The 27,908-nt window shown below is 36.0% G+C and overlaps 1 protein-coding gene across 1 annotated transcript in view; it reads left to right on the top strand.

Moving 5' to 3' along the window:
• Positions 1-27,908, top strand: part of LOC111140069 (cullin-4B-like) — a 124,611-nt gene that overhangs the window by 68,956 nt on the left and 27,747 nt on the right. Inside the window, exons 15-19 of the mRNA XM_022492450.1 lie at positions 11,842-11,927; positions 13,009-13,116; positions 16,428-16,541; positions 26,781-26,886; positions 26,955-27,127. Of these exons, the coding sequence (XP_022348158.1) occupies positions 11,842-11,927; positions 13,009-13,116; positions 16,428-16,541; positions 26,781-26,886; positions 26,955-27,127 (587 nt within the window). The remainder of the gene's footprint in view (positions 1-11,841; positions 11,928-13,008; positions 13,117-16,427; positions 16,542-26,780; positions 26,887-26,954; positions 27,128-27,908) is intronic.

The following is a 27,908-nucleotide window of genomic DNA, read 5'->3' as shown; positions in this document are numbered from 1 at the left end:
TTTCTGAGCATCTTTTTTCTGACCCTTTCTTGTCTTTGTCATTTTTGGTCTCTACTTTGCTCTCAGGGTCTACTTTAATATTTCTTGCAGGGCTGGTTTAGTGGTCACCATCTCCTTTAGTTTCTCTTTTTCTTGGAAACTGTTTATGTTTCCCTCTATTCTGAATGACAGCCTTGCTGGCTAGAGTATTATGGCTGCAAATTTTCCCCAATCAGCACAGTGAAAATATCATGATATTTCCTTCTGGCCTGCAGCATTTGTGTTGAAAAATCTTCTACCCTTATGGGTTCTCTTGTGCATGTTAATGACTTCAAAAGAAGTCAAGAAAACAAAAGTCTTGCTGTTTTAGGGTTTTTTTTGTTTGTGTTTTTGTTTTTTTTGTTGTTTTATCACTGAGGAGGAAGTATGATGGTGAAGGGGTAGAGGACTCTAATTTCATCTGGTCCCTGGAATTTCAACTAGATAGCTATCAAGTTATTCTGAACATCTAACATATTACCTGGAGATCTGAAAAAAGAACCACTGCAATTCTTCAAATAGAAAAGCTACCACTTCTTGCAAGGTAGAAGGTCTAGAGACATATACCAAGGGATGAATCTCAGAGGGGAGGGAACTGGATTAAAAAGGCTACTGAAAAGTATTATAAGCAGCAGAGTGCAAAATCAGACTTTTAGAAGTCTGCCACTGTGAGGGACATCCCTCACCTGAAAGGTGTTCAGGTGGTAAAGTGAGGTGGAATACCAGGTAGGAAAATGTTGACTTAGAATCTCGGGGGCCACAAAAAGAATGAGGGTGCCTGAGTACAGAAGACTTTCCACACTGGAACAGGGAAGCTGACTATAAACAATGAGTCCAGGCATCAGCTTTCTTCTCCATTTTGCCATAAACCACTAACCACTGTTTGGTCCTGGGACTGCCCTCCAGGCTGGGGCCCAGCAAAAGGCAGAAGCACAGCAAGATCTGCCCCCAAGTCTCCAAAGGAGGAATGGTATGGGTCTAAACTGCAGGAGCTGAAGTTTGGAGACTCAGACTAGTGTCCCATGCCTGATGTAAAAACACTCAGTCACGGGCTGGGGGAACACAGAATTTGGAGAGAAACCAGGGAGATAAGAGTGATTGACTCCTTTTCTTTGAAGTCTCATTGAAGTGGGGACATAAACTTTCAGCTTCAGGACTAGAGATCAGGGTACCACCATTTTCATCACCCCTTCACCAATCAGTGTGGAAAGCTGTCAGGAAACAAAGCAGCACCATATAGTGCAATCCAGAGTTCTTTACACTGAACCTGACCCCCTGACAAAGGAGCATAATTCCACCCAGTCAGGGACACCTGAGAATTAGTGCAACAGCCTACTCCCCCCAGAAGACCAGAGGAACATCTGGCTAATGCCAAGTTTACCAAGTATAAAGAAACTGCAGAGCTTTAGTCTTGGGGTAAACAGTATATAGAATTCATGGTTTTCTTTATTATTCTGTAGTCTCTCCATTTTATTTATTTTTTTAGCTGTTTTCTTATTTTATAATTTTTTGGAATTTTTTTAAATTTTAATTTTTATATGTACATTATGTATGTGTGTATATATATCTATATAGAGAGAGCTATATATTACTTTTGTTTTTCTTTCATTGTATTTTATTTTTGTATTTATATAAACTTTACATTCGTTTCTATTTTAAGGTGTGGTTTCTTCTAACAGAGCAAAACACACCAGGATCTAGTTTATTGTGTTCTATTTTACTTCATTGTTTGATTCTTTTCTCATTGTTTTTGTTTGTTTGTTTTGTTTTTTGTTTTTTGTTTTTTTCTTCTAATATGTTTTGTGTGTAATGTTCTGGTGGTGTTTTAGCTTTTTTAAAAATTTTCTCTGGACATAATGATGAGAGGGAAAAACTCATCCAAAAGAAAGAACAGGAAGTAGTACTCACTGCCAGGGATTTAATCAATATGGATATAAGTAAGATATTGGAACAAGAATTCAGAACAATGATTATAAACATACCAACTGGGCTTGAAATAAACACAGAAGACACAGGAATATCCTTTACAGGAGAAACTTAAAGAAAGAACAAAAAACCCTAAAATCTCATCAGGTCCAAATTAAAAAGTCTGTTACTGAGATGCAGTAAAAAATAGAGCCTGTAACTGCTAGGATAACAGAGGCAGGAGAGAGAATCAGTGATACAGAAGACAAAATGATGGAGACTAAAGAAGCTGAGAAAAACAGAGGTTAAACAATTACTAGATCATAACGGGGGGTTTTGAGAGATCAATGATATCATAAACTGAAGCATTATTAGTTAATAGGAGTCTCAGAGGAAGAGGAAAGAGAGAGTGAAGGGCCAAAGGTTTATTTGAACAAATTATAGCTGAGAATTTCCCTAATCTGGGGAAGGAAACAGGCATTCAAGTCCAGGAGGCACAGAGAAATCAATAAAAATCCAGGAGTCCCCCTCAAAATCATTAGAAATACATCAACACCTGAGTACTGGTGAAGATTGCAAATTTCAGAGACAAAGAGAAAATCTGGAAGGCAGCTCAGGAGAATGAGGTCTTTAACCTAAAAGGGTAGACAAATAACATTAGCAGCAAACCTGTCTACAGAGACCTGGTAGGCCAGAGAGGACTGGCATGATATATTCAAGGTGCTAAGTGAGAAAAATGTGCAGCCAAGAGTACTTTATTCAGACTTCATTTATTTATTTATTTTTTATTTTATTTTTGTTTATTTGACAGTGAGAGAGATCACAAGTAGGCAGAGCCACAGGCAGAGAGAGAGGAGGAAGCTGACTCCCCGCTGAGCAGAGAGCCCAATGTGGGGCTCGATCCCAGGACCCTAAGATCATGACTTGAGTCTAAGGCAGAAGCTTAACCAACTGAGTACCCAGGTACTCCAGAAATCTTTAAAAAAATTTTTTTAAAGATCTTATTTATTTGACAGAGAAAGAGAGATCACAAGTAGGCAGAGAGGCAGGCAGAGAGAGGTGAGCAGAGAGCCCGATGCGGGCCTCGAACCCAGGACCCTGAGATCACGACCTGAGCTGAAGGAAGAGGCAGCTTAACTCACTCAGCCACCCAGACGCCCATCAGACTTTATTTATTTTTTTAGAAGGAGAGATAGGGGTGCCTGGGTGTCTGAGTGGGTTAAGCTGCCTCTGCCTTCAGCTCAGGTCGTGATCTCAGGGTCTTGGGATCAAGCCCCACATTGGGCTCTCTGCTCAGCAGGGAGCCTGCTTCTTCCTCTCTCTCTGGCTGACATTCTGCCTACTTGTGATTTCCGTCTGTCAAATAAGTAAATAAAATTTAAAAAAAAAGAAGGAGATATAAAGAGTTTCCAGATCACAGAAACTAAGAGAATTTGTGCTCAATGAACCAGCCCAGCAAGAAATATGTCAGGAGATCCTTTGAACAAAGAGAGAGCCCCAAAATAACAAAGACCAGAAAGGAACAGAGACAATCTAAAGAAACAGTGACTTTGCAGGTACTACAGTGACATTAAATTCTTATCTTTTAATAATGACTCAGAATGTAAATGGGCTACACACTCAAATCAGAAGATATAGGATATCAGATTGGAAGAAAAAACAAAACAAAACAAAAGGAAGACCCATGGATTCTCTGTCTCCAGAAGACTTATTTGGGACCCAGAGACATCTCCAAATTGAAATTGAAAGTGAGGAGATGGAGAAATATTTATCACGCAAATGGACATTTAGAGAAAGCTGGAGTAGCAATACTTAAGTCAGACAAACTAGGTTTTAGAAGTCTGTAATAAGAGATAAAGAAGGACACTATATCATGATAAGAAGATATGTCCAGCAAGAATATATCTAACAGGTATATGTCCCTAACTTGGGAGCAGCCAGTTATATAAAGCAATTAATAATAAAATTAAAGAAACACATTGATAATAGTACAGTAATACTGGACTTTAACACCTTACAGATAGCAATGCCCAGATCATCCAAGCAGAAGACCATCAAGGAAACAAGGGCCTCAAAAGACACCCTGGACTTGATAGACTTAACATGTATTTTTAGAGAATTCCATCCTAAAGCAACAGAATGCACGTTGTACTCTAGTGCAATGGAGCATTCTCCAGAATGAGCTCCTCATTTTGTTCTTATTTTCCTGATTTGTAAATGATTCATTTGTATTCTCTCACAGTGCTCAGAACACCTTTAGGATAAATATTTTGAATTATTTTCCAGGTAATTAATATATCTTTGGGGTATGTTAGTGGAGATTACTGCCTTCCTTTGATGACTCATATTCCTTCCTTATTTGGGATTCTGGTAGCCTTGCATAGTTTTTTGTACATTTGATGAAGCAGCCACCTCTTTCAGGCCTAACGGAGTGGTTGCAGTAGGAAAAGATCTTCACCCATGGGTGAGAACACACTGGACTGTGCTATGACCTTCGGTGTCATAGTTAGATCAACATGTGTGGTAGCTCCAGGTGTGGAGGTGTATGATGTCTCATTGCCTAAAGTTGATATCTACGGTTGGTAAGCACTGGGTTTCTGTGTCTATAACGACTGTTTGGGTACATTGGCTAAAAACCAGGTCAGGTAGTTTGGGTGCCAGGGGGTGTGTTCTGCACTCTACTGTGGCAGCCAGTTACAGATGTTTGTGCTACACAGGTTTCAGGGTATACACAGGGTCCAGTTTCAGACCCACACATAGGATGGGATGGGTAAGGGGTCCAAGGCCACAGCAGGGGCCTTCAAGCAAAGCATGTTCACCAGTATCTGTGGGAACTGGGCCGTAAGTGTGCTCTCCTATGGCAGCCCTTGCTATCCCTGGGCATTCATGCAGCAGTGGATGTTCATAATGGGTGTCAAAAAGGCAACAGAAAAGTACCCACGTAGATTGTCTAGCCCTGATTGCAGGTATGGTTGTGGGGTCTGCTTGGGGTGGTATAGTTGGCAACAAGGCCTGGGCTTGCTACTATAGTTTCTGGACTTTTGAAAGGACAAAGAAAGAGAACAGGGAAGGACTTAGACATATCTAGAATCAGTGAATACCTGTGCTTCTGGAGCTGAAGATGTTTATTATAAGAGATCCAAAGCAGCTGTGATGTCTATTGGCTGAGTTTTTCTGCAGAAGAGATCCTTGTGTATTGTATATAGTCTATTCCATGTTTGCAATAATGGCACCTCATTTTCTTCCTTGAACCTAGCCAGCTCCTTTCAGCCCTGTATTCCCAGTTTTGCCTCTCTGGTTGGGTAAAAATGAAGCAGGGTCATTATTCAGTGCCCTGAAATGCCGCAGAATCTGGTCCTTCATCTCCCATCCTTTCCTGATGAGGGGAACTCCTTCCAGTGAATATTTCATTGTTGGCATTAAATAGTGAAATACTCTAGTGAGTATTTCATTGCCTTGGGGAAGGGGATGATACAAGCAAAATGAAACTGTCTTCCTTCTCTTTTTGTGTGATGACTCTCAGGGTTTTTTCCCCACTGTGTTGCTGGAACTTCCCAGGTAGACCATGGAACTTTCCCAGAGCTGTTTTGTGGCATCGTGCAAACTGGTATCTGCTGCATTGCCTTCTTGCTGTCTTACTTGTGTATATATTCTGTAGAACTTTTCTTTTGGTTATCATTCCAATTACAAAAGATACCTTAAAACTATAACATATTGTTAAACTACAACAACTTAATTTCAGTTCCACACAAAAATTCTGTTCCTTTACCATTCTATCTGCCTTTAATTTATGTTTTACATTTTACAGTTTACATTTTACATTTTACAGTTACATTTTTTATATTGTATACACATTAATTTGTAGATTTTTTCCTTATCATTCAATTGTATACAATAATACAAGTCAATTATATGCCAATGTTGCTGTCTTATAAGTTACTATTTATTCAGACTTTATGTTACACTTTCCTATGTTGCTGGCTCACATTTTTTCCATTTCATCCTGAAGCACTCAATTTAGCATTACTTACATATATCAGTTCTAATGGTAATTTACTTCCTCAGTTTTCCTCTCTTACAGCTTTAAGTGACAATTTTGCTGGATATAGTTTTTTTTCTGTTCTTTCATCAACTTGAATATATTGTCCATCCACATTTTTCTAGCCTGAAATTTTCCTGAGAAAAATCCTTTATTATTTTAGGGAAGTTTTCTTGTAAGACAAATTGATCTCTTCTTGCTGCTTTTGGGATTGCCACCTTTCTTGCCTCTGATTTCTGGCTGATTGGTTATAATGTGCCTCATCTTGGTTTGGGTCTATTTAGATATTATCTTGTTCAGTTTCTCTACAGGTTTAGATATTTACACTTCCAGTCATTATTTCTTTAAACAAGCTCTCTGTCCCTCTCTTCTCCCTTTCTGGGATTCCTGTACTACATATATTTTTAGGTGTGATGGAGTCTCATGGGCCTCCTATGCTGCCTTCATTTTCCATCGTTTTTTTTGTTTTGTTTTTTGCCTCTGACTCAGTGATATCAGAGATCTTGTGTTCATGTTTGCTGAGTCTTTCCTTTTTCTTATGATAACTTCTTTGAAAGTTCCTTGAACCACTCTAAGGAATTTTTGAATTCAGTTATTTAATTTTTGAAATTGAGTATTTTTGCTTATTTCATTTTTATAGTATCTCTCTGGTGATGTTCTCATTTTATTCATGCATATTTTTTCTCATTTTATTTAGTTTTTACCCATTTGAACTCATTGAGAATGTTTACATCTTACATTATTTTAAATTATTTGTTACAGTTTTTTGATTTGTGTTCTTTTTGGTTGATTTCTTGAGTTTTATTTTGTTCATTTGATTGAGCCTTGATTCTTGTTTTTTGAGGGTCTTTTAAATCTTCTGTTGAAATTTTCCCATTTATTTTTTAAAATTATCTTAGTAACCGTACAGTACATCATTCATTTTTGATGTAGTGTTTCATGACTGATCGTTTGCATATAACACCCCGTACTCCATGCAATCCATGCCCACCTTAATACCCATCACAGGGCTCACCCATCCTCCTCCCTTCTAAAACCCTCAGTTTGTTTTCTGGAGTCCATAGTCTCTCATGGTTTGTCTCCCCTTCTGATTTCCCTCCTTTCATTTTTCTCTTCCTTCTGCTAATGTCTTCCATACTATTCCTTACATTCCACAAATAAGTAAAACCATATGATAATCACCTTTCTCTGCTTGACTTATTTCACTTAGCATGATCTCTTCAATCCCATCCATGTTGATGCAGGAGTTGGGTATTCATCCTATCTGATGGCTGAGTAATATTCCATTGTATATATGGACCACATCTTCTTTATCCATGTGTCTGTTGAAGGGCATCTCAGCTCTTTCCATAGCACTTTCTTTGGCTATTGTCGACTTTCTTTCTCTTTCCACAGAGCTCTTTCTTTGGCTATTGTCGACTTTGCTGCTATGAACTCTGAGGTGCCTGTGACCCTTATTTTCACTACCTTTTTATATTTGGGGTAAATAACCAGTAGTGCAATTGCTGGGTCATAGGGTAGCTCTATTTTTAATTTTTTGAGGAATCTCCACAGTGTTTTCCAAAGTGGCTGCACCAACTTGCATTCCCACCAATAGTGTAAGAGGGTTCTCCTTTCTCCACATCATCTCCAACACTTGTTTCTTACCTTCTTGATTTTTGCCATTATAACTGTGGTTAGGTGGATTTGAATTTCCCTGATGGCTAATGATGATGAATATTTTTTTATGCATCTGTTAGCCATTTGTGTGTCTTCTTTGCAGAAGTGTCTGTTCATGTCTTCTGTCCAATTTTTGACCAGATTATTTGTTTTTTGGGTGCTGAATTGGAGAAGTTCTTTATAGATCTTGGATACTAGCCCCTTGTCTTTTGTATCATTTGCGCATATCTTCCCCCATTCTGTGGGTTGTCTCTTTGTTTTGTTGACTGTTTTCTTTGGTGTGCAGAAACTTTTGATCTTGATGAAGTCCCAAAAGTTTGTTTTTGCTTTTGAACATGTGTCTCGAAAGAAGTTGCTGTGGCTGATGTCAGTTACTGCCTATGTTCTCCTCTAGGATTTTGTTGGATTCCTATGTCCCACTGAGGTCTTTAATCCATCATGAGTTGTTTGTTTATCTTTGTGTATGGTGTAAGAGAATGGTTGAGTACCATTCTTCTGTATAGGGCTGTCCAATTTCCTCAGCATCATTTATTGAAGAGACTGTCGTTTGTCCATTGGCTATTCTTTTGAAGATTAGTTGAGCATTGAGCTTACGGTCCATATTTGGGTCCTCTATTCTGTTCCATTGGTCTGTGTGTCTGTTTTTGTGCCAGTGCCATGCTGTGTGGGTGATCACAGCTTTGTAATGTAGCTTAAAATCAGGCAACATGATGCCCAAACTTTGTTGTTCTTTTTCAGCAGTTCCTTGGTGATTTGGGGTCTCCTCTGGTTCCATACATATTTTAGGATTGTTTCTGTACTTAGGAAAATGCTGGTGGAATTTTGATTGGGATGGCATTGAAAATATAGATTGCTCTGCACAGCATAGACATTTTAACAATGTTTATTCTTCTGATCCATGAGCATGGAATGTTTTGCCATCTTTTTGTGTCTTCTTCAGTTTCTTTCAGGAGTGTATGTCCTCCAGTATTGATCCTTTCCCTCTTGGGTGAGGTTTATTCCAAAGTATCTTATGGATTTTGGTCCTATTGTAAATGGAATCTATTCTCTAGTTTCTCTTTCTACAGTTTCATTTTTAGTGTGTAAGAAAGAAACTGATTTCTGTGCATTGACTTTGTCTCCTGCCACATTACTGATTTGCTGTATGAGTTCTAGTACTTTGGGGGTGGAGTCTTTGGTATAAAGTATCATGTCTTCTGCAAAGAAAGATAGTTTGTCTTCTTCTCTGCCAATTTGAATATCTTTGATTTTTTTTGTTGTTGTCTGATTGCTGTTGTTAGGACTTCTAGTACTATGTTGAACAATAGTGGTAAGGGTGGACGTCCTTGTTGTGTTCCTGATCTTAAGGAAAAGGCTCTCAGCTTTTCCTCATTGAGAATGATATTCGCTATTTATAGATGGAATGTTCCCTCTGTCCCTATACTTTGAAGAGTTTTAATCAGCAAAGGATGCTGTACTTTGTCAAATGCTTTTTTTTTCTGCATCAAATGAGAGGACCATATGGTTCTTGTCTCTTCTCTTATTGATGTGTTCTGTCACAATGTTTGATTTGCAAATGTTGAACCACCCTTGCATTTCAGAGATAGATCCCACCTGGTCATGGCAGATAATCCTTTTAATGTGTTGTTGGATCCTGTGAGCTAGGATCTTGTATAGAATCTTGGCATCCATATTCATCAGGGATTGTGGTCTGAATTCCTCCTTTTTGATGGGGTCTTGACCTGGTTTTGGGATCAGAGTAATGCTGGCCTCCCAGAATGAGTCTGGCAGTTTTCCTTCTATTTCTACTTTTGAAACAGCTTCAGGAGAATAGGTACTATTTCTTCTTTGAATGTTTGGTAGAATTCCCAAGGGAATCCATCAGGTCCTGGACTCTTATTTTTTGGGAGGTTTTTGATCACTGCGTCAATCTCATTACTAGTTATTGGTCTACTCAGTTTGTCAATTTCTTCCTGCTTCATTATGACATAGTATGTGTAAAATATACATATTATATATGTATGTTGTCTGTACCATGTCTAATATATCTGTATGTGTACTAATATGTTATAGGTACTGTTTTGTGTATGTATACGATGTGTGTATGTACATCCTTTTATTATATGTGCAATGTATAATATATGTGTGAGTGCACATGTAATATACATTGTACATGTAACTGTACACATGTGTACATATTATATGTAGAATTATGTATATAGATAACATTAATATGGCATATATATATGTGTGTGTGTGTGTGTGTGTGTGTATCTATCTATCTATCTATCTTTTGTCAATGAATCAAATAGGAGATAGAGGACCTCCAAACCAAAAATATAAAACTGTTCATTTATATTTATCTTTATAAATATAAAATATTATATTATCAATGTTCTTTATTTCTTGTTAGAGCTTTGATCTCCTGTCTGGTAAGATTTCTTGTAGGATAGAGGTAATTGAATCTAACTCCTTCATCATTTTTTTCCTTAATGTCTTCTTCATTTTTGATATATTGTTTTGGTGAATATAGATTTTGTATTTGAGATTTTTTCCGTTTCAGCACTTTATATGTATATTGTGCCACTGTCCCTTCTTTTGGAAAATACCCCTAATTTTACTGAGAGTCTTTTTTTTATCAACAAATCACTTGTATCTAGGTCTTTTCAGGATTCTAACTTTATCTTTGTGTTTAGACTGTTTTATTATAATGTGCCCTGGTGTAGAACTGTTTGAATGTAATCTGCTTGGAATTCATTGAACTTCTTGTATGTCTAGATTATTGTCTGTCATTTAATATACACATGAAATATTATTTTTCCCATTTTATTTTTTCCACTCTCTTAGAAATTTAGGAACTGTATGTTGACACAATTGTCCATGTGCCAATATATGTAGTTTCTGCTTGTTTTTCTTTATTGTTTTTCTTCCTTCTCTTCAGATTGGATAATTTTATTTGAACTGTTTCCATGAACATATATAAGATAGTTGATTTAAAGTAATTTTTTAGTACGTCTAACGTCTGTGCTTCCTCTCAGGCAGTCTCTGTTAATTACTCTTTTTCTTATGAATTGCCGTATCTCTATACTTTTTTGTATGTCTTGTAGCTTTTGTTAAAAACTGGCCATTCTTCCTGTTTTAATAAAAACATTATTCTTTTTTAAAATGTGTGATCTCTAAAGTCTTTGTACATTTAGCTTAGGCTTACGCTAGCCATTTTACATTTTATTAATAAAAGACAACTCTGGAAAGCAGATATTCTCTCTGTCTAGCATTTGTTGTTGTTGCTTGTGAGCTGAAGTTGTTCACTTGTTTAGGGACTTTTTCCAAGTATTCTTTCAGAATGTGTTTCCTCTTGTGTGCAGTAATAAATTCTCCTTTGCAGTATCTCAGTAGTACCAGTGCCTGGCAGAATTTCTATAACTCTTGGAATGAGAAAAATAAACACACACACACACACACACACACACACACACACAAGAAAATAAAGAAAAACAAAACTGTTGATCTTTTAAAATTGGTTCTGTGTTGGGTCATTTTTTTTTGTACTCTTAGGTATGTACAATTTTGTCTTACTGATGTTTGCTTCTTGTTTTCACTGAGCCTAAATTTAAATAGGAGAGAACTTTTGACACATTTTTTCTAAAATGCTTCCTGATTTGGGCTTACAAATAGCCCTAATGGGCTTACTAGATTCCCTACTTTGCCTATGCTTTTCAAACGTCTTATACCTGAAAATTGTACCTTGCGGCTTCTCCTCCCAGTCTGATGACTGTCTTTTTCTCCACCCCCCCACATCCAATTGTTACTTGTATTTTAGCCATGAAAAGCTTTCTTATTTGTCTTTGAATGTTTTGGGAAACTTTGTGGAGATGGTCTGCATTGAGTCAGTTACTCTGGAAGACCTGAATTCAATCCAAACAAACACAGTTTCTTGGGAACTGGGTATTCACATTGGGAGCCTAAACTATCATGCAGAAACAAGATCCACTTACACAGGAAAGTGGGTAGAATTGGAGTGAGGTAAAAATACCGCATATTTATATTCATGTTACCTTTATACCAGTTACGTTTCCACTTGGCTTACAAAAACCTTTACCTGTCTCTCAGAATTTTGGTAAGAGAGATTCTGACACTTATATATTTCTCAGTGTTTATTTCAGGGAGATGGACTCCCAGAGTTCCCTGCCTGTGGTATTCTCTGATGTACCTATAATTGGTTGTTTTAAAATATTTTACAGAATGTGGAACTGCTTTCACTAATAAACTTCAAGGAATGTTTAAAGACATGGAGCTTTCCAAAGATATCATGATTCAGTTAAAACAGGTATTTTTTATCTCAAAGTTTTGTTTTTAATGTAAAGTGTTTAAATGGTTTGGTTCTTTTAAGATTAATACTTAAGAGTCATATTAAATAATAATATTTAAAATTTTTAATTTAAATTCATTTTTTTTAAATGTTGTATTACCAGTTTCAGGGGTAGTGTTCAGTGGTTCATCAGTTGCCTATAATACCTGGTGTACATTACATCATGTGCCCTCCTTGAAGTCTATCACCCAGTTATCTCATCGCCACCCCACTCCTCTACAGCAACACTCAGTTTGTTCCCTAAACTGTCGCTGGTGGTTTCACTCATATGTGTAATTTAAGAAACAAAACAAATGGACGTATGGGAAGGGAAGGAAAAATAAGATAAAAACAGAGAGGGAGGCAAACTGGTAAAGCAATTATTTTTAAATTATGACTCCAACTTTGTGTTTTTAGAAAGGAAACTCAGTGACACTTAACCTTCCCACTGCATATTCAAAGAACTACAAAACATATTTCAAATAACTATTTTTAATTTATTTTCCTACTCATACTTGGCTTTCCATTGCTTTCATATATTAGTTTAAGTTTTTTTGGCAGTGTGTGTGTATCATTTTCATAACGTGCCTCAGATCTTTTTTGATGTAAGATGGATTATTTAAAAAAATACAATGGAAAGTTACTTCTCACTTTAATTAATTTAGGCAGCCAATTCTTAATGCTCAAAATGCTCTTTTTTAAAATATTTATTTGACAGAGAGAAATCACAACTAGGCAGAGAGTCAGGCAGAGAGAGAGGAGGAAGCAGGCTCCCTGCTGAGCAGAGAGCCCAATGCGTCTCGATCCTAGGACCCTGGGATCATGACCTGAGCTGAAGGCAGAGGCTTTAACCCACTGAGCCACCCAGGCGCCCCTCAAAATGCTCTTAAGAGCATTTTATTAGAATACTAATGTCCATTTCATTTTCAAAGCAGGTTATTAATTTCAGTGAGAAATTTATCATTAAGGTTATTTTTAGTAATGAATTCCTAATATAGATTTATAGCCATGTAAGAGTTTTAATATTCTTATTATTTCATTGCATCCTTATATTTTGCAGTATATGCAGAATCAGAATATACCCGGAAACATTGAATTAACTGTGAATATTCTGACAACGAGTTTTTGGCCAGCCTATATCCCTAAGGAGATCCAGTTACCCCCAGAGGTAAGAAATTCACTGTTTTAAGACTATAATATATGCTATAGCAGATTTTTTTAAAAGATTTTATTTATTTATATGACAGAGATCACAAGTAGGCAGAGAAACAGGCAGAGAGAGAGAGAGAGAGAGGAAGAAGCAAGCTCCCTGCTGAGCAGAGAGCCCAATGCAGGCCTTGATTCCAGGACCCTGGGATCATGACCTGAGCCGAAGGCAGAGGCTTTAACCCACTGAGCCACCCAGGCGATCTTAAAAAGAAAAACCAGAAAAAAAATGTAAAAATAATAAGTGCTTTCTTATATTAATTTCCTATCTTGCAACTTTACTGAATTAATTAGTTCTAAAGATTTTTTGGTAGAGTCCTTAGGGTTTCCTGTATTTCTATATATAATATTATACCTTCTGTAAATAATGACAGTTTTGCTTTTTTCTTTCTAATATGGTTGACTTTTGTTTATTTTTGTTGCCAAATTTTTGTGGTTAGGTCTTATAATAACTCTTTTGAGCAGATTCGTTTTAATGTGACCTTTTAAGTTTTTATGCCATGCTTTATGCTAATGTAAATATCACCTTAATGTTTTCCATTTTGAAAGGTAGTTTTTCAGGTTTTAGAATGGAGGGCAACCAGTTAAAAAGTGCAGTGCTCAAGTAATTCAGTAGTTTAAACAGTCTTAGTATATAGTCAGAGGTAGATTTTAAATATACCAACCTGTCTTCCTTTGTTTTAGTCTGTGCATTTACTGGTTTTGGCATATATTTTTCTTACCGTGTTTTAATACAAACTATTTCTTCATGTATCACATAAACATATGATGGAAAAAGTAATCACATTGTTTTACTCATTGTTGCACTTAGTAAGCATGGAGACTTGCCTCCAGGTGCCACCCATTTACAGCTTGCAGCCTTGGTTTTAGCTTTCTCTTCTCTGCTAAGTCAATTACCCATTGTCTCTTTGTTGTTCCTTTTACTAATACTGGCAACTCGATTTCTATTATCTTTACTGTCTTTCTGCATGTATTTAATTTTTGTAATTATATTGCCATGTTGGTGGGTTTCCTCAGGAGCACATGTAAATTATTGAACATACTGTATTGAACTAGAAGAAAAATTACATTTTTCTTGTTTCAGAACTCAATTTTTCTTTTTTTTACTTAATTTTTTTTCAATGTTCCAAGATTCATTGTTTATGCAGCACACCAAGTGCTCAATGCATTATGTGCCCTCCTTACTACCAGCCATCAAGCTCACCCAGCTCCCCAACCACCTCCCCTCCAAAACCCTCAGTTTGATTCTCAGAGACCAGAGTCTCTCATGGTTCGTTTCCCACTCCGATTTCCCCCAACTCCCTTCTCCTCTCTAAATCCCAATGTCCTCTGTCTTATTCCATATGCTCCACAAGTAAGTGAACAATATCATAATTGATTCACTCTCCTTGTTGGACTTATTTCACTCAGCATTATCTCCTCCAGTCCCATCCATGTTGATACAAAAGTTGGAGATTCATCCTTTCTGATGTAGGGGTAGTATTTCATTGTATATATAGATCAATCTCTTCTTTATCCATTCATCTGTTGAAGGGCACCTTGGCGCTTTCCACAGTTTGGTGACTGTGCCCATTGCTGTTATGAACACTGGGGTGCAGATTACCCTTCTGTTCACTTCATTTGTGTCTTTGATCAATGATCTCTGCTCTAATCTTGATTATCTCCCTTCCTGTGTGTGGGGTTGGTTTAATTTGTTTTTCATTTTCCAGTTCTTTAAGTGGAAAGGGAGCTGTTGTATTTGGGATTTTTTTTTTAAGTGAAGTTGGGATAACTTAGGACCACCATTGCCATATCCCATATGTTTTGGACCAGTGTATCTTTATTCTCATTGGTCTCCATGAATTGTTTAAGTTCTACTTTGAATTCCTGGTTGATCTAAACATTCTTAAGCAGGGTACTCTTTAGCTTCCAAGTGTGTAAATTCCTTCCAAACTGTTTCTTGTAGTTGAGTTCCAGTTTCAAAGCACTGTGGTCTGAGAATATACAGGGAATGATGACAATCTTTTGTTATCAGTTTACCCTTGTTTTGTGACCCAGTATGTGGTCTGTTCTGGAGAAAGTTCCATGAGCACCTGAGAAGAATGATTATTCTGTTGTTTTAGGGTGGAATGTTCTGTATATATCTATGAGGTCCATCTGGTCCAATGTGTCATTCAAAGCTCTTGTTTCTTTATTGATTTTCTGCCTGGATGATCTGTCTGTTACTGAGAGTGGCGTATTAAGAGCCCCTACAATTAATGTATTCATATTAATGTGATCTCCTATTATTTATTCATATCAATATGACTCTTTATCTTGATTAACAGTTGGCTTATGTAGTTGACTGCTCCCATATTGGGGGCATAAATTTTTACAATTGTTGGATCTTCTTGGTGGATACACTTTAATAATCATGTAGTGTCCTTCTGTATCTCTGACTACAGTCTTAGTTTAAAATCTAATTTAGCTGATATGAGAATCGCTACCCCAGCTCTCTTTTGAGGCCTGTTGGCATGAAAGATGCTTCTCCATCCCTTCATTTTCAGTCTGGATGTATCCCTAGTTTCCAAATGGGTCTCTTGTAGACAGCATGTAGGTGGGTCCTGTCATTTTATCTAATCTGTTACCCTATGCCATTTTATGGGAGTGTTCAGGGTGTTCACGTTGAGAGTGATTATTGAAAGATACGTTTTTATTGACATTGTCTTACCTGTGAAGTCCTTGTTTCTATAGATTGTCTCTAAATTTCTGTTCTGTGTCACTCTTCAGTTCTTTCTTATTTTATAGGAGATGACCCCCCCCTTTATATTTCTTGTAGTGCCATCTTGGTGGTCACATATTCTTTTAAACTTTGCCAGTCCTGGAAGCTCTTTATCTGTCCATCCATTTTGAATGTCAGCCTCGCTGGGTAAGGTATTCTTGGCTGCAGATTCTTCTCATTTAGTGCTCTGAATATATCTTGCCAGCACTTCCTGGCTTGTCAGGATTCTGTGGACAGGACAGGTCTGATGTTATTCTGATGGACCTTCCTTCACCCCGCTAGCTGCCCTCAGAAGCTCTTGTCTAAAGTTATGATTATCAGTTTCACAATTAAGTGCCTCGAGATCCTTTGCATTTGTTGATCTTGGGGGGTGAGGACTCCCTTTTTCCTCACCTGGTCTTTTCCCCACAGAAGTCCCTTATATAGTTCTGTGTGTGGTGGTAATATATAATTGTAAATATAACAGTCTAGGGCTACAACTGTGACTTTACTTGCATATAGTTTATCAGTGTTTCTTTACTTCTTTCCTCCAGATGGAAAAACTTCAGGAAAATTTCAAAAATTTCTACTTAAGCAAACACAGTGGCAGGAAGCTTCAGTGGCAGTCAACTCTTGGACACTGTGTTCTTAAAGCTGAATTTAAAAAGGCAAGCAAATAATTTTGAACGATAGTGTTTACTTTTACTTTTAAATTATAAAAATTTTACCTTGATAAATAATTATTTTAATATGTACTTTATTATGTAAAAGTCATCAAAACACTTGATGGAGTATTTGAATTTTGAATATGTTGACCTATGAGTCATTGTTGTATAAATCAATTTTTAAAACATTACGTGCAATTATAAATGCACATACATGCATTTGTCTACATTTGGATCTCTGTGAGCCTTTGCTCTCTGATGTCTCAAAATCACATCAGTCATCATTAGAGCCCTGGCCATTTATCTCTCTGGCCTTACAAGGCTGATAGAATTACGCACTGAGTGTAATCACCACAGTGTGAAATTGAGTCATGAAATAGTTGCATGAAGTGTTTATTGAAAGTATCTCTCAAGATTAAAGGAAAATAAGAAAGACCAGCACTAATGGATGCCTAGGATTAGGAAATTATTTTGTACAAAATAGGCAATGAATTGCTTGTGTGTCCAGTGTGATTCATTGTCTGAACTTCTGAAATGATGGCAAAGGAGTTGACCAACTCTGTCTTCTTATCCAGTACCTTTAACTCCAGTTCTCGGTGGTACGTTGAAAATTTGGCCCTCAAGATCATCAGTTTCCTCTTGTCTGGAATTATAATGTTTCTTTACATGAAAATCATCTTTGCAGATGTTATGAGAGACCTTTAGATGAAGGAAGTCATCCTGGGTGATCTGACTGGGTTTTAAATGCCATATGAACTTTCGTTATCAGAGAGGCTCGGGAAGCTTACACACATAAACACCCCCCCCCCAACAATACCTCCTTCATCCCCTTGGGAGTTCCATATTAGTTAGTTAGTTAGTTAGTTAGTTAGTTTTTTTTTCCCCCATGTGATGAAATTTGATATATTAAAAAGGAGGACACCTGGGTGGGTCAGTCACATAAGGATCTGCCTTTGGCTCAAGCCATGATCCCAGAGTACTGGATCGAGTCCCACATCAGGCAGTCCCCACTGCCAAACACATACACACACACACACACACACACACACACACACACACACACAAGGAGAACAGAGAGTGGATGTGAAGATGGAACTGGAGGCTAGAAGATAGTATAAACCCTCTGAAGACAGTACAGCCCTGCCACAACCTTGATTCTTGCCCAGTGATACTCATGTGAATTTCTGACTTTCAGAACTATGAGAGAATGTACATTTAGGTCACTTTGAGCCACTGTTTGTGGTAAGTTGTTACAGAAGTCACAAGAAGTCATATGTCTATCCACCAAAGCACTTTCCTAATGACACTTTTTGTCTTTTCATAGAAATCATGGCATTGACAATCCATAGATAAATATGTCCAACATGTTCCTCTCAGCCTTTAAAAAAGAGACCAAACCCATTCCTTAAGTGTATGAAATGAGTGGCTTAGTGATCAAAGTATTAAGGGATGAGAAGACAGGCTTTGTTTTTAATTCTGCCTCTGCCAGTTTAGGGAAGGCCTGACAGGAGGGTAATAACTCATATTTGACCCGAGAATGGGGGTGGAGGTGAAGTTTACATTCCAGGAGTGACAGCAGTCAGATTCTTAAATTGCTCAGGGTAATGTGAGATTCTCTTGATCTCTGAAGGTCAAGTTGGATCCAGATGATGTAAATGCTCAGGTTACATCTAAATATTTAATATTTTTGAAGGATGGATAATCACAACTAATTTTTTCATGTATATATAGGAATCTGTTATTATGCTTGGTGCTTACACACAAGAAAAAACAGTTTATGCCTATGAGAACATGTCAGATAGTACAGAGATATGATTAAAAATGACAAATTTAATCATAATCCTTTCACTTCAGAAGGCTAAAATGAATAAAGAACTTTGTATCCAGCCATGTTGTTTTCTGTTTTCCAATTTTACTAATTTTGGAAATCACTAATGTTCATGTCACACTTATTTTTATGCCCCTGTGGATTCATTATGAGTGTACAAGTTAATATAGGAGATACAATTTTTAATTACTCTCCCTTGTGATTCTTCTTAATATTTTTTAAGATTTTTACTTATTTGACAGAGAGCACAAGCAGGGAGAGCAGCAGAGGTAGAGGGAGAAGCACACACCGTGCTGTGCAAAGAGCCTGATGTGGGACTCGATCCAGTACTCTGGGATCATGGCTTGAGCCAAAGGCAGATCCTTATGTAACTGACCCACCCAGGTGTCCTCCTTTTTAATATATCAAATTTCATCACATGGGAAAAAAAAACTAATAACGAATAGTAACGTTTGTAGTATGTTTAGAAAGGGAATCAAGAAAGATGTAATATTTTCCTGAGTATTTTATATGCTGATAATACCAGATTGAGTTGGACAGGAACAGTCTTCTTGCTGCTGGGACTTGTATGTTTTTGCTTTAAATTTTTGAGAAAGCAACATATTTTCAAAACAGGTTTTCCTTTCATAAAAACAATTCTAAATTAAAATGTACACATATTGTTTTTATCAGGTAGCATAAGATTCATAGCAAAACTGAACAGAAATTACGGTCTCCCATGATCTACAGCCCACATCAAAATGGTACATATATTACATTTGGTAATTCTCCATTGGCACATCATTATCTTCCAAAATCCATACATTATATTAGTGCTCAAGGGTGCTGTGTTGCACTTTAAGGGTTTGGACAAGGCATTATGACATGTATTACACTGAATAGTTTCAAGGCCATAAAAATCCCATGTTCCAGGTGATGGGTATTGTAGAGGGCATGGATTGCATGGAGCACTGGGTGTGGTGCAAAAACAATGAATACTGTTACACTGAAAAAATAAAAAATTTTAAAAAACCCCATGTTCCACCTGAATTCCACATGTATATTTACTTTAAAATTTTGCAAATACATTATATTTTCAGAAGAGTTACTTTTCTCCCAGTAAAAATGTACATATATATATTTCCTTATCTAGCAAATTACACATAATGGAGTCTTTACTAGGGAAATACCTTTCATCATTGTGGAACACTTTTCATCATATTCTAATGATGTAAAAAAATCAGCTCCTATTAATTACTTTGTATGTTCATGTAATCTTAGTCAAATTTGAGAGCTATGTTAGGGAGTAAACCTTTAATGTTCTTCTAAGTTCAACTGAAAAAAAAAAGAATATGAATAATATACAATAAGATTCTAAAAGCAACATGGAGACTAGAAGTTCTAGAGCCTATTTTCATGCTGCTTGTAATATTGTAAATAACATTTATTTCCTATAGAAATTTCCTAAGGATATTTTCATTACAGTTCATTATTGTTAGTTTTCAATGACTTTTTTTCTGGAATTTTTCTCATACTGCCTTTTTACAACATTTTGATCTGGTTTTATAAGATGAAATCAAGTTATGCATATTAAAGAGCATGACTTTCTTTTTAAATAGGATTAAAAGATGCGAAGTTAGAAACCCTGACCAAGGGGCATTTCATAGGAGAAAACAAGAATAGAGAAAATGAAGTGTTTGAAATAAAGATTTATCAGAGAAATAATTTGATAAAAATGTTCAGAATTAAATGTGAATTTATACCTTGCAAAGACTTCCTGTGAGAATTTGATTGAAAAATATAAAATAGATCCCATCAAAGTTTATCATGATGGAATCTAAGATAAGGAAGAGAAGCAAAAAAATTGAAAGCCTGAGAGAATGAGAAACTAAAACTCATAGGTATGTGACAGGAAACAAGTGTCTTCTGCTGTCTCAGAGAAAATGATTTCTAAGTGCAATTTATGTGCTAACAAAATAATTATTCAGTATATACATGAAATTGTCACATAGGATGCACAAAAAATCATACAAATATAATTCCCATTTATTGTCTCTCTGGAAACTTTAGGAAATGTGCTGCATCAAAATGAGCGAGTAAACCATAGGATCTCACGGTACAGGAATTGACATCAACTTGGGAAAGAGTTGAAGGGAATCCTTAGCGAGCAGATATTCAGAGTATGTTAGAAGAGTTGCCTTATAAAAGATGAAATAAATTAATTTACTATAGAGAAAATATAGATATTCTGCATGGTTAGACCTTTTTGAACAAATTTCACTAAGAAAAGGTCAAAGAACAAGGCTTGAAACTTAAAAGATGCTGGATTACATAGTAATGTATTACTTCTGTAGAGTCATGTTTCATGTTTCAGAAGGAGGGATTTAGCCTGGGAATACCATGATGTTCCAAAATTGTTAAGATTTTGGATTCTTACTCTTCTCCCAAATACAATTATCAATGAAAAGTAATTTTCATTGGGAAGCAATTGTTTCTTTTTCTGTCTTGATGTAGGGTAAAGAATGTTGTATACATAAGTTCTCAGATTCATAGTTCCTGGGTTCCATATTCATGCACATACCCCAGTACTATTTTCAAAGTTTTATCCAAGAATGAGCATGGGTTGGGATAAAAGGAAACTAGTGCAGTTTTTGCTGGAATTAATAATTAATATATCCTTCTCCCTAGAAACCTCTTATCTGTATTCAGGACAATATGAAAAATTATAGGGTATTAAAAAGTTATGACTGTATACTGCTTTATTTGAAGCCATTGAAAGGAAATAACACCTTTTCCTTCATTTTATTTTTTCAGTGTTCCAAGATTCATAGTTTATGCACCACGCCCAGTGCTACATGCAGCACGTGCCCTCCTTAATACCCACCACCAGTCTCGCCTAACTTCCCACCTCCCTCCCCTCCCAAACCCTCAGTTTGTTTCTCAGAGTCCACAGTCTCTTGTGGTTCATCTCCCCTTTGGATTTCCCCCAATTCACTTATCCTTTCCTTCTGCTAATGTCCTCCATGTTATTCCTTACGCTCCACAAGTAAGTGAAACCATACAATAATTGACTCTCTCCTTGACTTATTTCACTCAGCATAATATCCTCCAGTCCTGTCCATGTTGATGCAAAAGTTGGGTATTCATCCTTTATGAGGCAAGTGTAGTATTATATTGTATATATGGACCATATCTTTTTCTCCTTTTTTTTTTGTATTTTGGGTTTTTGTTTTGTTTTGTTGTTTTGTTTTGTTTGTTTTGAATCATTTCGTCTTTATCCATTTGTCTGTTGAAGGGCATCTTGGTTCTTCCCACAGTTTGGTGATTGTGGCCATTGCTGCTATTGATGTTGGGGTACAGATGGCCCTTCTTTTCCCTGCATCTATATCTTTGGGTTAAATACCCAGTAGTGCAATTGCAGGATCGTAGGGCAGCTCTATTTTTAATTTCCTAAGGAATCTCCATACTCTTTTCCAGCTGGGACCAAAAAATTGCAGCTGCAGCAACTTGCATTCCCACCAGTAGTGTAAGAGTGTCTTCTGCCTTTTTTTTTTTTTTTTTTTTTTTTGAGAAGATTATCTGTTTTTTGAGTGTTGAGTTTGCGGAGTTCTATATAGATCTTGGATATCAGCTCTTTGTCTGTAGTGTTATTTGTGAATATCTTCTCCCATTGTGTGGGTTGCCTCTTTGTTTTGTTGACTGTTTGCTGTGCAGAAACTTTTGATCTTGATGAAGTCCAGAAAGCTCATTTTCACTTTTTTTTCCTTTGCCTTTGGAGACACACGTTGAAAGAAGTTTCTGTGGCTGATGTCAAAGAGGTTAATGTTCTCCTCTGGGATTTTGATAGATTCTTGCCTCATGTTGAGGTCTTTTATCCCTTTCAAGTTTATCTTTCTGTATGGTGTAAAGGAGTGGTCGAGTTTCATTTTTCTACACAAAGCTGCCCAATTTTTCCAGGACCATTTATTGAAGAGACTCTCTTTTTTCCACTGGGTATTTTGTCCTGCTTTGTCAAAGATTGGTTGACCATAGAGTTGAGGGTCCATAGCTGGGCACTCTACTCTGTTCTACTGGTCTGTGTGTCTGTTTTTGTGCCAGTACCATGCTGTCTGTTGATCACAGCTTTGTAGTAAACCTTGAAATCAGGCAACATAATGCCCCCAGTTTTGTTTTTTTTCTTTTTCAACATTTCCTTAGCTATTTGGGGTCTTTTCTGGTTCTGTACAATTTTAGGATTTTTTGTCCCAGCACTTTGAAAAATCCCGGTGGAATTTTGATGGAGATGGCATTGAAAGTACAGATTGCTCTGGGTAGTATAGACATTTTATCAAGGGAATAACACCTTTCTTAAAAACGTGATGATGCATATGTACATGGAGAAAACCAATAAAAACACAGTTAAAAACATTCAATAACAGATTTAATCAATAGTTAGCTGTGACTGCAAATCATAAAGTTGTACTCAGTTGTAACATTGATAACACAATTACAGTATCTTATTTTTCAGTGAAAAACATAATTTATTTCTCATTTTCTGTATATACTTACTTAGCATGTTACTTTATATTTCTAATTTCATTATTTTAATAGAGGGTGGTCTACAAATTGTGGAAGATTTGGATTCCACAAAAGCTGGATCCATTCCTGTCAATGGACCAAAGTCTAAACTCCTCAGGAAAACAATTATCCCCTATCTTCTAATGTTTATTAGAAGATAGGGGATAATTGGAAAACAGGGAATTCAGGGTAATGGAAAAGACTAAAGATACTGATAAGAAGTAGAGGGCTTAATGTTGGAGGAATGTAGATATCTAAGTTTGAAGCCAAAAGAAAAGAAAATTGGTGGGAAATAAGTGGAGAAAATAAAAATATGATAAGCCTGCTATTGAAACCATTGAGTTAAGACTATATTCTAACATCTGCTGTTGAATGTTGGCTGTCGGCTTGTCATTTGTGGCCTTCATTATTTCAAGGCCTTCATTGTCTCACTTTGTTGAGAGTTTTTGTCATGAATTCACATTAACTATTTCCAAGTCCTTTTCCTGCAACTGCTGAGATCATTTGAGATGATTTGCATTTTTCATTCTGTTAATGTGATATCTCACATTGATTGATTTGCATTTCTTGACTCATCTTTGTATCGCAGGGATGCATCCCATTTCAGCATGGTAGGAAATTTTTTGAAGGGTCTGTTAAATTCAATTACCTAGTATTTAGCTGAGAATTTATGCACATATATTCAAGGGCTATTGGTGTTTTCTTGTGATGTCCTTATCTGAATTGGTATTATAAGTTTAGTAATGCTAGCCTACTAAAGTGAGGTGTGTAGTGTTTCCTCATCTTCAGTTCTTTCAAAGGGTTTGAGAAGAGTTGGTATCCTTCTATAAATAGTTTCCCCCAGTTGAAGTTACTATGTTCTGGGTTTTTCTTTGTGGAAAGGTTTTTGATTATCTCTTCAGTCTCCTTGCTCCTAATTGCTATGTTCAGGTTTGTTTGTTTGTTTTTAATTTCTTTATGTTTCTATGATGGTAAGTTGTATATTTTTAGAAATTCAGTTATTTCTTCAAGGTCATCTAACGTTTTGGTGTAGAATTGTTTATAGTAGTCTCTTCTGATTTTTTGAATTTCTGTAGTTTCTATTATAGTCTTGTCTTTCATTTTAATTTTATTTGTGTCCTTTTTCTTGATTAGTCTGTGTAAAGGTCTGTCAAACCTATTTTTCAAAGGGCCAACTTTTAGTTTTCTTACTGTAATTTTGTTTCCTATTATTTTTCATGTGTTTCTGCTCTGATGTAAGTTACTTCCTCCTGCTAACTTGGGCTTAGTTTGTTTTTGTTTCTCTAGTTCCTTCTGGTGTAAAATTAGGTTAACTTGAGAAAATACTTCTTTCTTAATGTAAACATTTATTGCCATTAAAATGTTCCCTCTAACTGCTTCTTTTGCTATACCCCATCAGTTTTGCTATGTTTATTTCCACTGTCATTTGTTTCAAGTAATTAAGAATATTTTAAAAATCTTCTTTGATTCATTAGTTATTCAGGTTTGTGTCATGTAATTTCCATGTATTTGTGAATTTCCCTTCTGTTCCTGATTTCTAATTTCATACAATTGTGGTCAGAAAAGAGACTTGATACAATTTCTGTCATACTGTATTTTTAAGTTATTTATATGGCATATGCGATCTGTCCTACAAAAGGGTTTTTGTGTGCTTCAGTCTATAGTATTTTTCAGATCTATTCCCTAACTGATTTTGTATATGGACAAACAGTCTTTTTTTGAGAATGGTGCATGAAAATCCTTAACTATTATCTTGTCACTGCTTAATTTTCTCCTTTTAGTTGTTTGTTTGCTTTACATTGTTAGGTGCTTCTAACTAAATGTTGGCTGCATCTGTATTTAAAATTGCCTAACTGAGCCACCCCAGCGACCCCTTAAATTAGAACTTTAAATTATGCACCATCATTAAAATATTAGATTTCCTATTATAGGTGCATTTCATAAATTCATATCTTTTTATGATGTTAATTAGCATGGTTTTATTTCAGATTCAACATTGCCCTGTAGCATTTCACGTAAGGCAGGTCTAGTGGTGATGAACTCCATCTGCTTTTGTTTGGGAAGATCTATGCCATCTTTATTTATAAGGAATAATCTTCCTAGAAGTAGCATTCTTGGTTGACAGTTTATTTCCTTGTTATTATCATTTGGCAGGTAGGCAAGTTCACTTGAATCCTTGATTCCTTGAGTTGTTATCTACACATTTGAATAGGAAATTCCTTCTTTTCAACTTTACAGGTTGGTTTTGTCAGGGAAAGACCTCTCCCAGGCAGCTCAGCTAAGGCAACTGAACAGGTCAGCTGTTGGCACTGTTGGGGCAGTGGGGTTTCTCATTGAGATGTTAGTTGGGCACTGAACATGCTCTGAGAGATTGATGGGAATGTATATTGGTATAACACTGGAAAACATTATGAGATCATACAGTACTTGACTTTCTGTTACTTTTTTCACTTAACCCTCATGCTCTCCAGGTCCATCATCATCATCAGAAATGTAGGATTTTCTTCCTTTTTTTTTTTTTTTTTTGATAATCAGTATTCCATTGCGTCTATGTCTGTGTAACTAATATATGCAAACACTGTATTTATATTTCTATATAACTATCTTATTTGTGTATCAATTTAATCTGTCACATTTTCTTTATCCATTATTCTCTTCATAGACACGGTTTGTTTCTGCTTCATGGCTGCTGTAAATAGTGCTGCAAAGAACATGGAAGGGGGGGTGCACATATTTCTTTGACACAGCAATTTACTTTATTTCAAATAGAAACCCAGAACTGGAACTGCTGTATTATATGATAGTTCTGTCTTTAATTTTATGAGAAACTTCCATTTTGGTTTTGTTTTCAGTTTCCCTAATGACTAATGATATTGAACACCTTTTCATGTTGTTTTCGGCCATTTGTGTGTCTTCTTTGGAAAAAGAAATGATTACTGAGGTCCTTTTTTTCTTTTTTTTAAGATTTTATTTATTTATTTGAGAGAGAACAAGCAAAGGGGAGTGGCAGACAGAAGGGGAGAAGCAGGGAACCTGATGCAAGGCTAGATCCCAGGACCCTGGCATTATGACCTGAGCTGAATGCAGACACTTGATTGACTTGATCAACCCAGGCTTCCCCTTTACCTATTTTTAACTAGCTTTTATTTTGGCTGTTTGTTTGTTTGTTTGTTTGTTTCCTGTTGAGTATGTGTACTCAGACATCGGGAGTTATTTCTTATCAGATAGGTGGTTTGCAAATATTTACTTCCATCCTGTTGGATGCATTTCATTTTGTTGAAATGAACTATGAATAAATTTCTTGTATTTTCTTTCCTGTGTATAAAACTTCTATAATGCAGTCCCATTTGCTTATTTATTTTTTGGTATCGTAGCCAAAAAGTTGTTGTCAGGACCAGTGTCAAAGGGTTTTTTCCCTTATGTTTAAAGCTTCAAGTCTCATGTTTGAGTATGTAATTGATTTCAATTTAATGTTTTGAATGGTCTAAAATAGGAGTACAATTTTGTAATCTTCATAATTACTATCAGGGCATTGTAACTGAAAGACAAAATTGGGAAATTAATTAGCCAGGGTTATGTTAATGTGAATACTTGTTGATGAATAGAAAATTAGACAAATATTTTTCTGTTTTTTTTGATATCCAATGTGTTGTGACTCTTAAGGTGGAAAGTGTGTTTTATTTGTGGGAAATAGTGAATTTTATTATTTTCTAGTAATATTCACCTACTTTTAGCTCTATTTTGATTTCCACAGGACTTATCTTTCAAATTATATTACTGTTTTAAATATGGCAAATAGAGTATTTTATGCAGCTAAAATCCTGAGTCATTAATACAGTGCTTTTTTCTATAAGTTAATATAATATTGCTTCTAACAGGGCAAAAAAGAACTTCAGGTGACCCTTTTCCAAGCATTGGTGCTGTTGATGTTTAACGAAGGAGATCAGTTCAGCTTAGAAGAAATTAAGGTGGCTACTGGACTAGGTAAGTATTGGTTGTAATTGTTTAAATCTGTGATTTAAAAAAGTTCTAAACATTTTTTTCTCCTTCAGAGGATAGAGAACTAAGAAGAACTCTACAGTCATTAGCTTGTGGCAGAGCTAGAGTTCTCATCAAAAATCCTAAAGGCAAAGATGTGGAAGATGGTGACAAATTCTTTTGTAATGAGGATTTCAAACACAAACTCTTCAAGATAAAAATCAATCAAATCCAGATGAAAGAAACGGTATTTTTTCCCTCTTTATCTTAATGTTTCTATTTAATTTTGTTACTATAAGTCTTTTTACTTTTGGATCAGCAATAATTGGAACAGTGATTTTTTTTTTTTACTGTGATAAAAAACACATTAAGTTTGGCATCATGACCATTTTGAAGTTGATAGTTGGGGAGTGTTAAGTGTATCTACACTGTGGTGCAGTGGATGTCCAGAACTTTTTCATTTTAAAAAACAAACAAACAAAAAAACCATCTTTCACAATATGTCTCTATTCTTCTTACCCCCAGACCTGGTAAACAGCAGTTTTACCTTTTTTTTCTATGAATATGACTAATTTTTGGTAGCTTTTATAAGTAGAACCTATACAGTATTTTTTCTTTTAGTGACTGGCCTAATTCACTTAGTATAATGGCCTAACATTTCATACATGGGATACAATGTAATGGGATTTCTTTCCATTACAGCAAATAAATGTAATGACTAGGTCATATTTGTTTATCCTTTCATCCATATTTGGTCATTTGGCTATGAAAACTGATGCTATAAATATGGGTGTACAAGGGTGTTCAAGTATCTCTTTAAGACTCTTCCTTCAATTATTTGGACATATGCTGAGGTGTGCTAAATCATACAATTTTTATTTTAATTTATTTTGAGGTACCACTATGCTATTTTCCATAGGAGTTGCACCATTTTATAGAGCACCATCATTGCAAAAGTGTTCTGGTTTCATTTTTATTTTATTTTATTTTATTTTTTTTTATTTTGTTTTTTTTTTTTTTGTTTTTTT

Source organism: Enhydra lutris, unplaced genomic scaffold, assembly GCF_002288905.1.
Source record: "Enhydra lutris kenyoni isolate GAN:26980312 unplaced genomic scaffold, ASM228890v2 scaffoldscaffold148, whole genome shotgun sequence".
NCBI classification, from domain to species: Eukaryota; Metazoa; Chordata; class Mammalia; order Carnivora; family Mustelidae; genus Enhydra; species Enhydra lutris.
The sequence above is the reverse complement of the archived record's forward strand: the minus strand, read 5'-3'. Positions and strand labels throughout refer to the sequence as shown.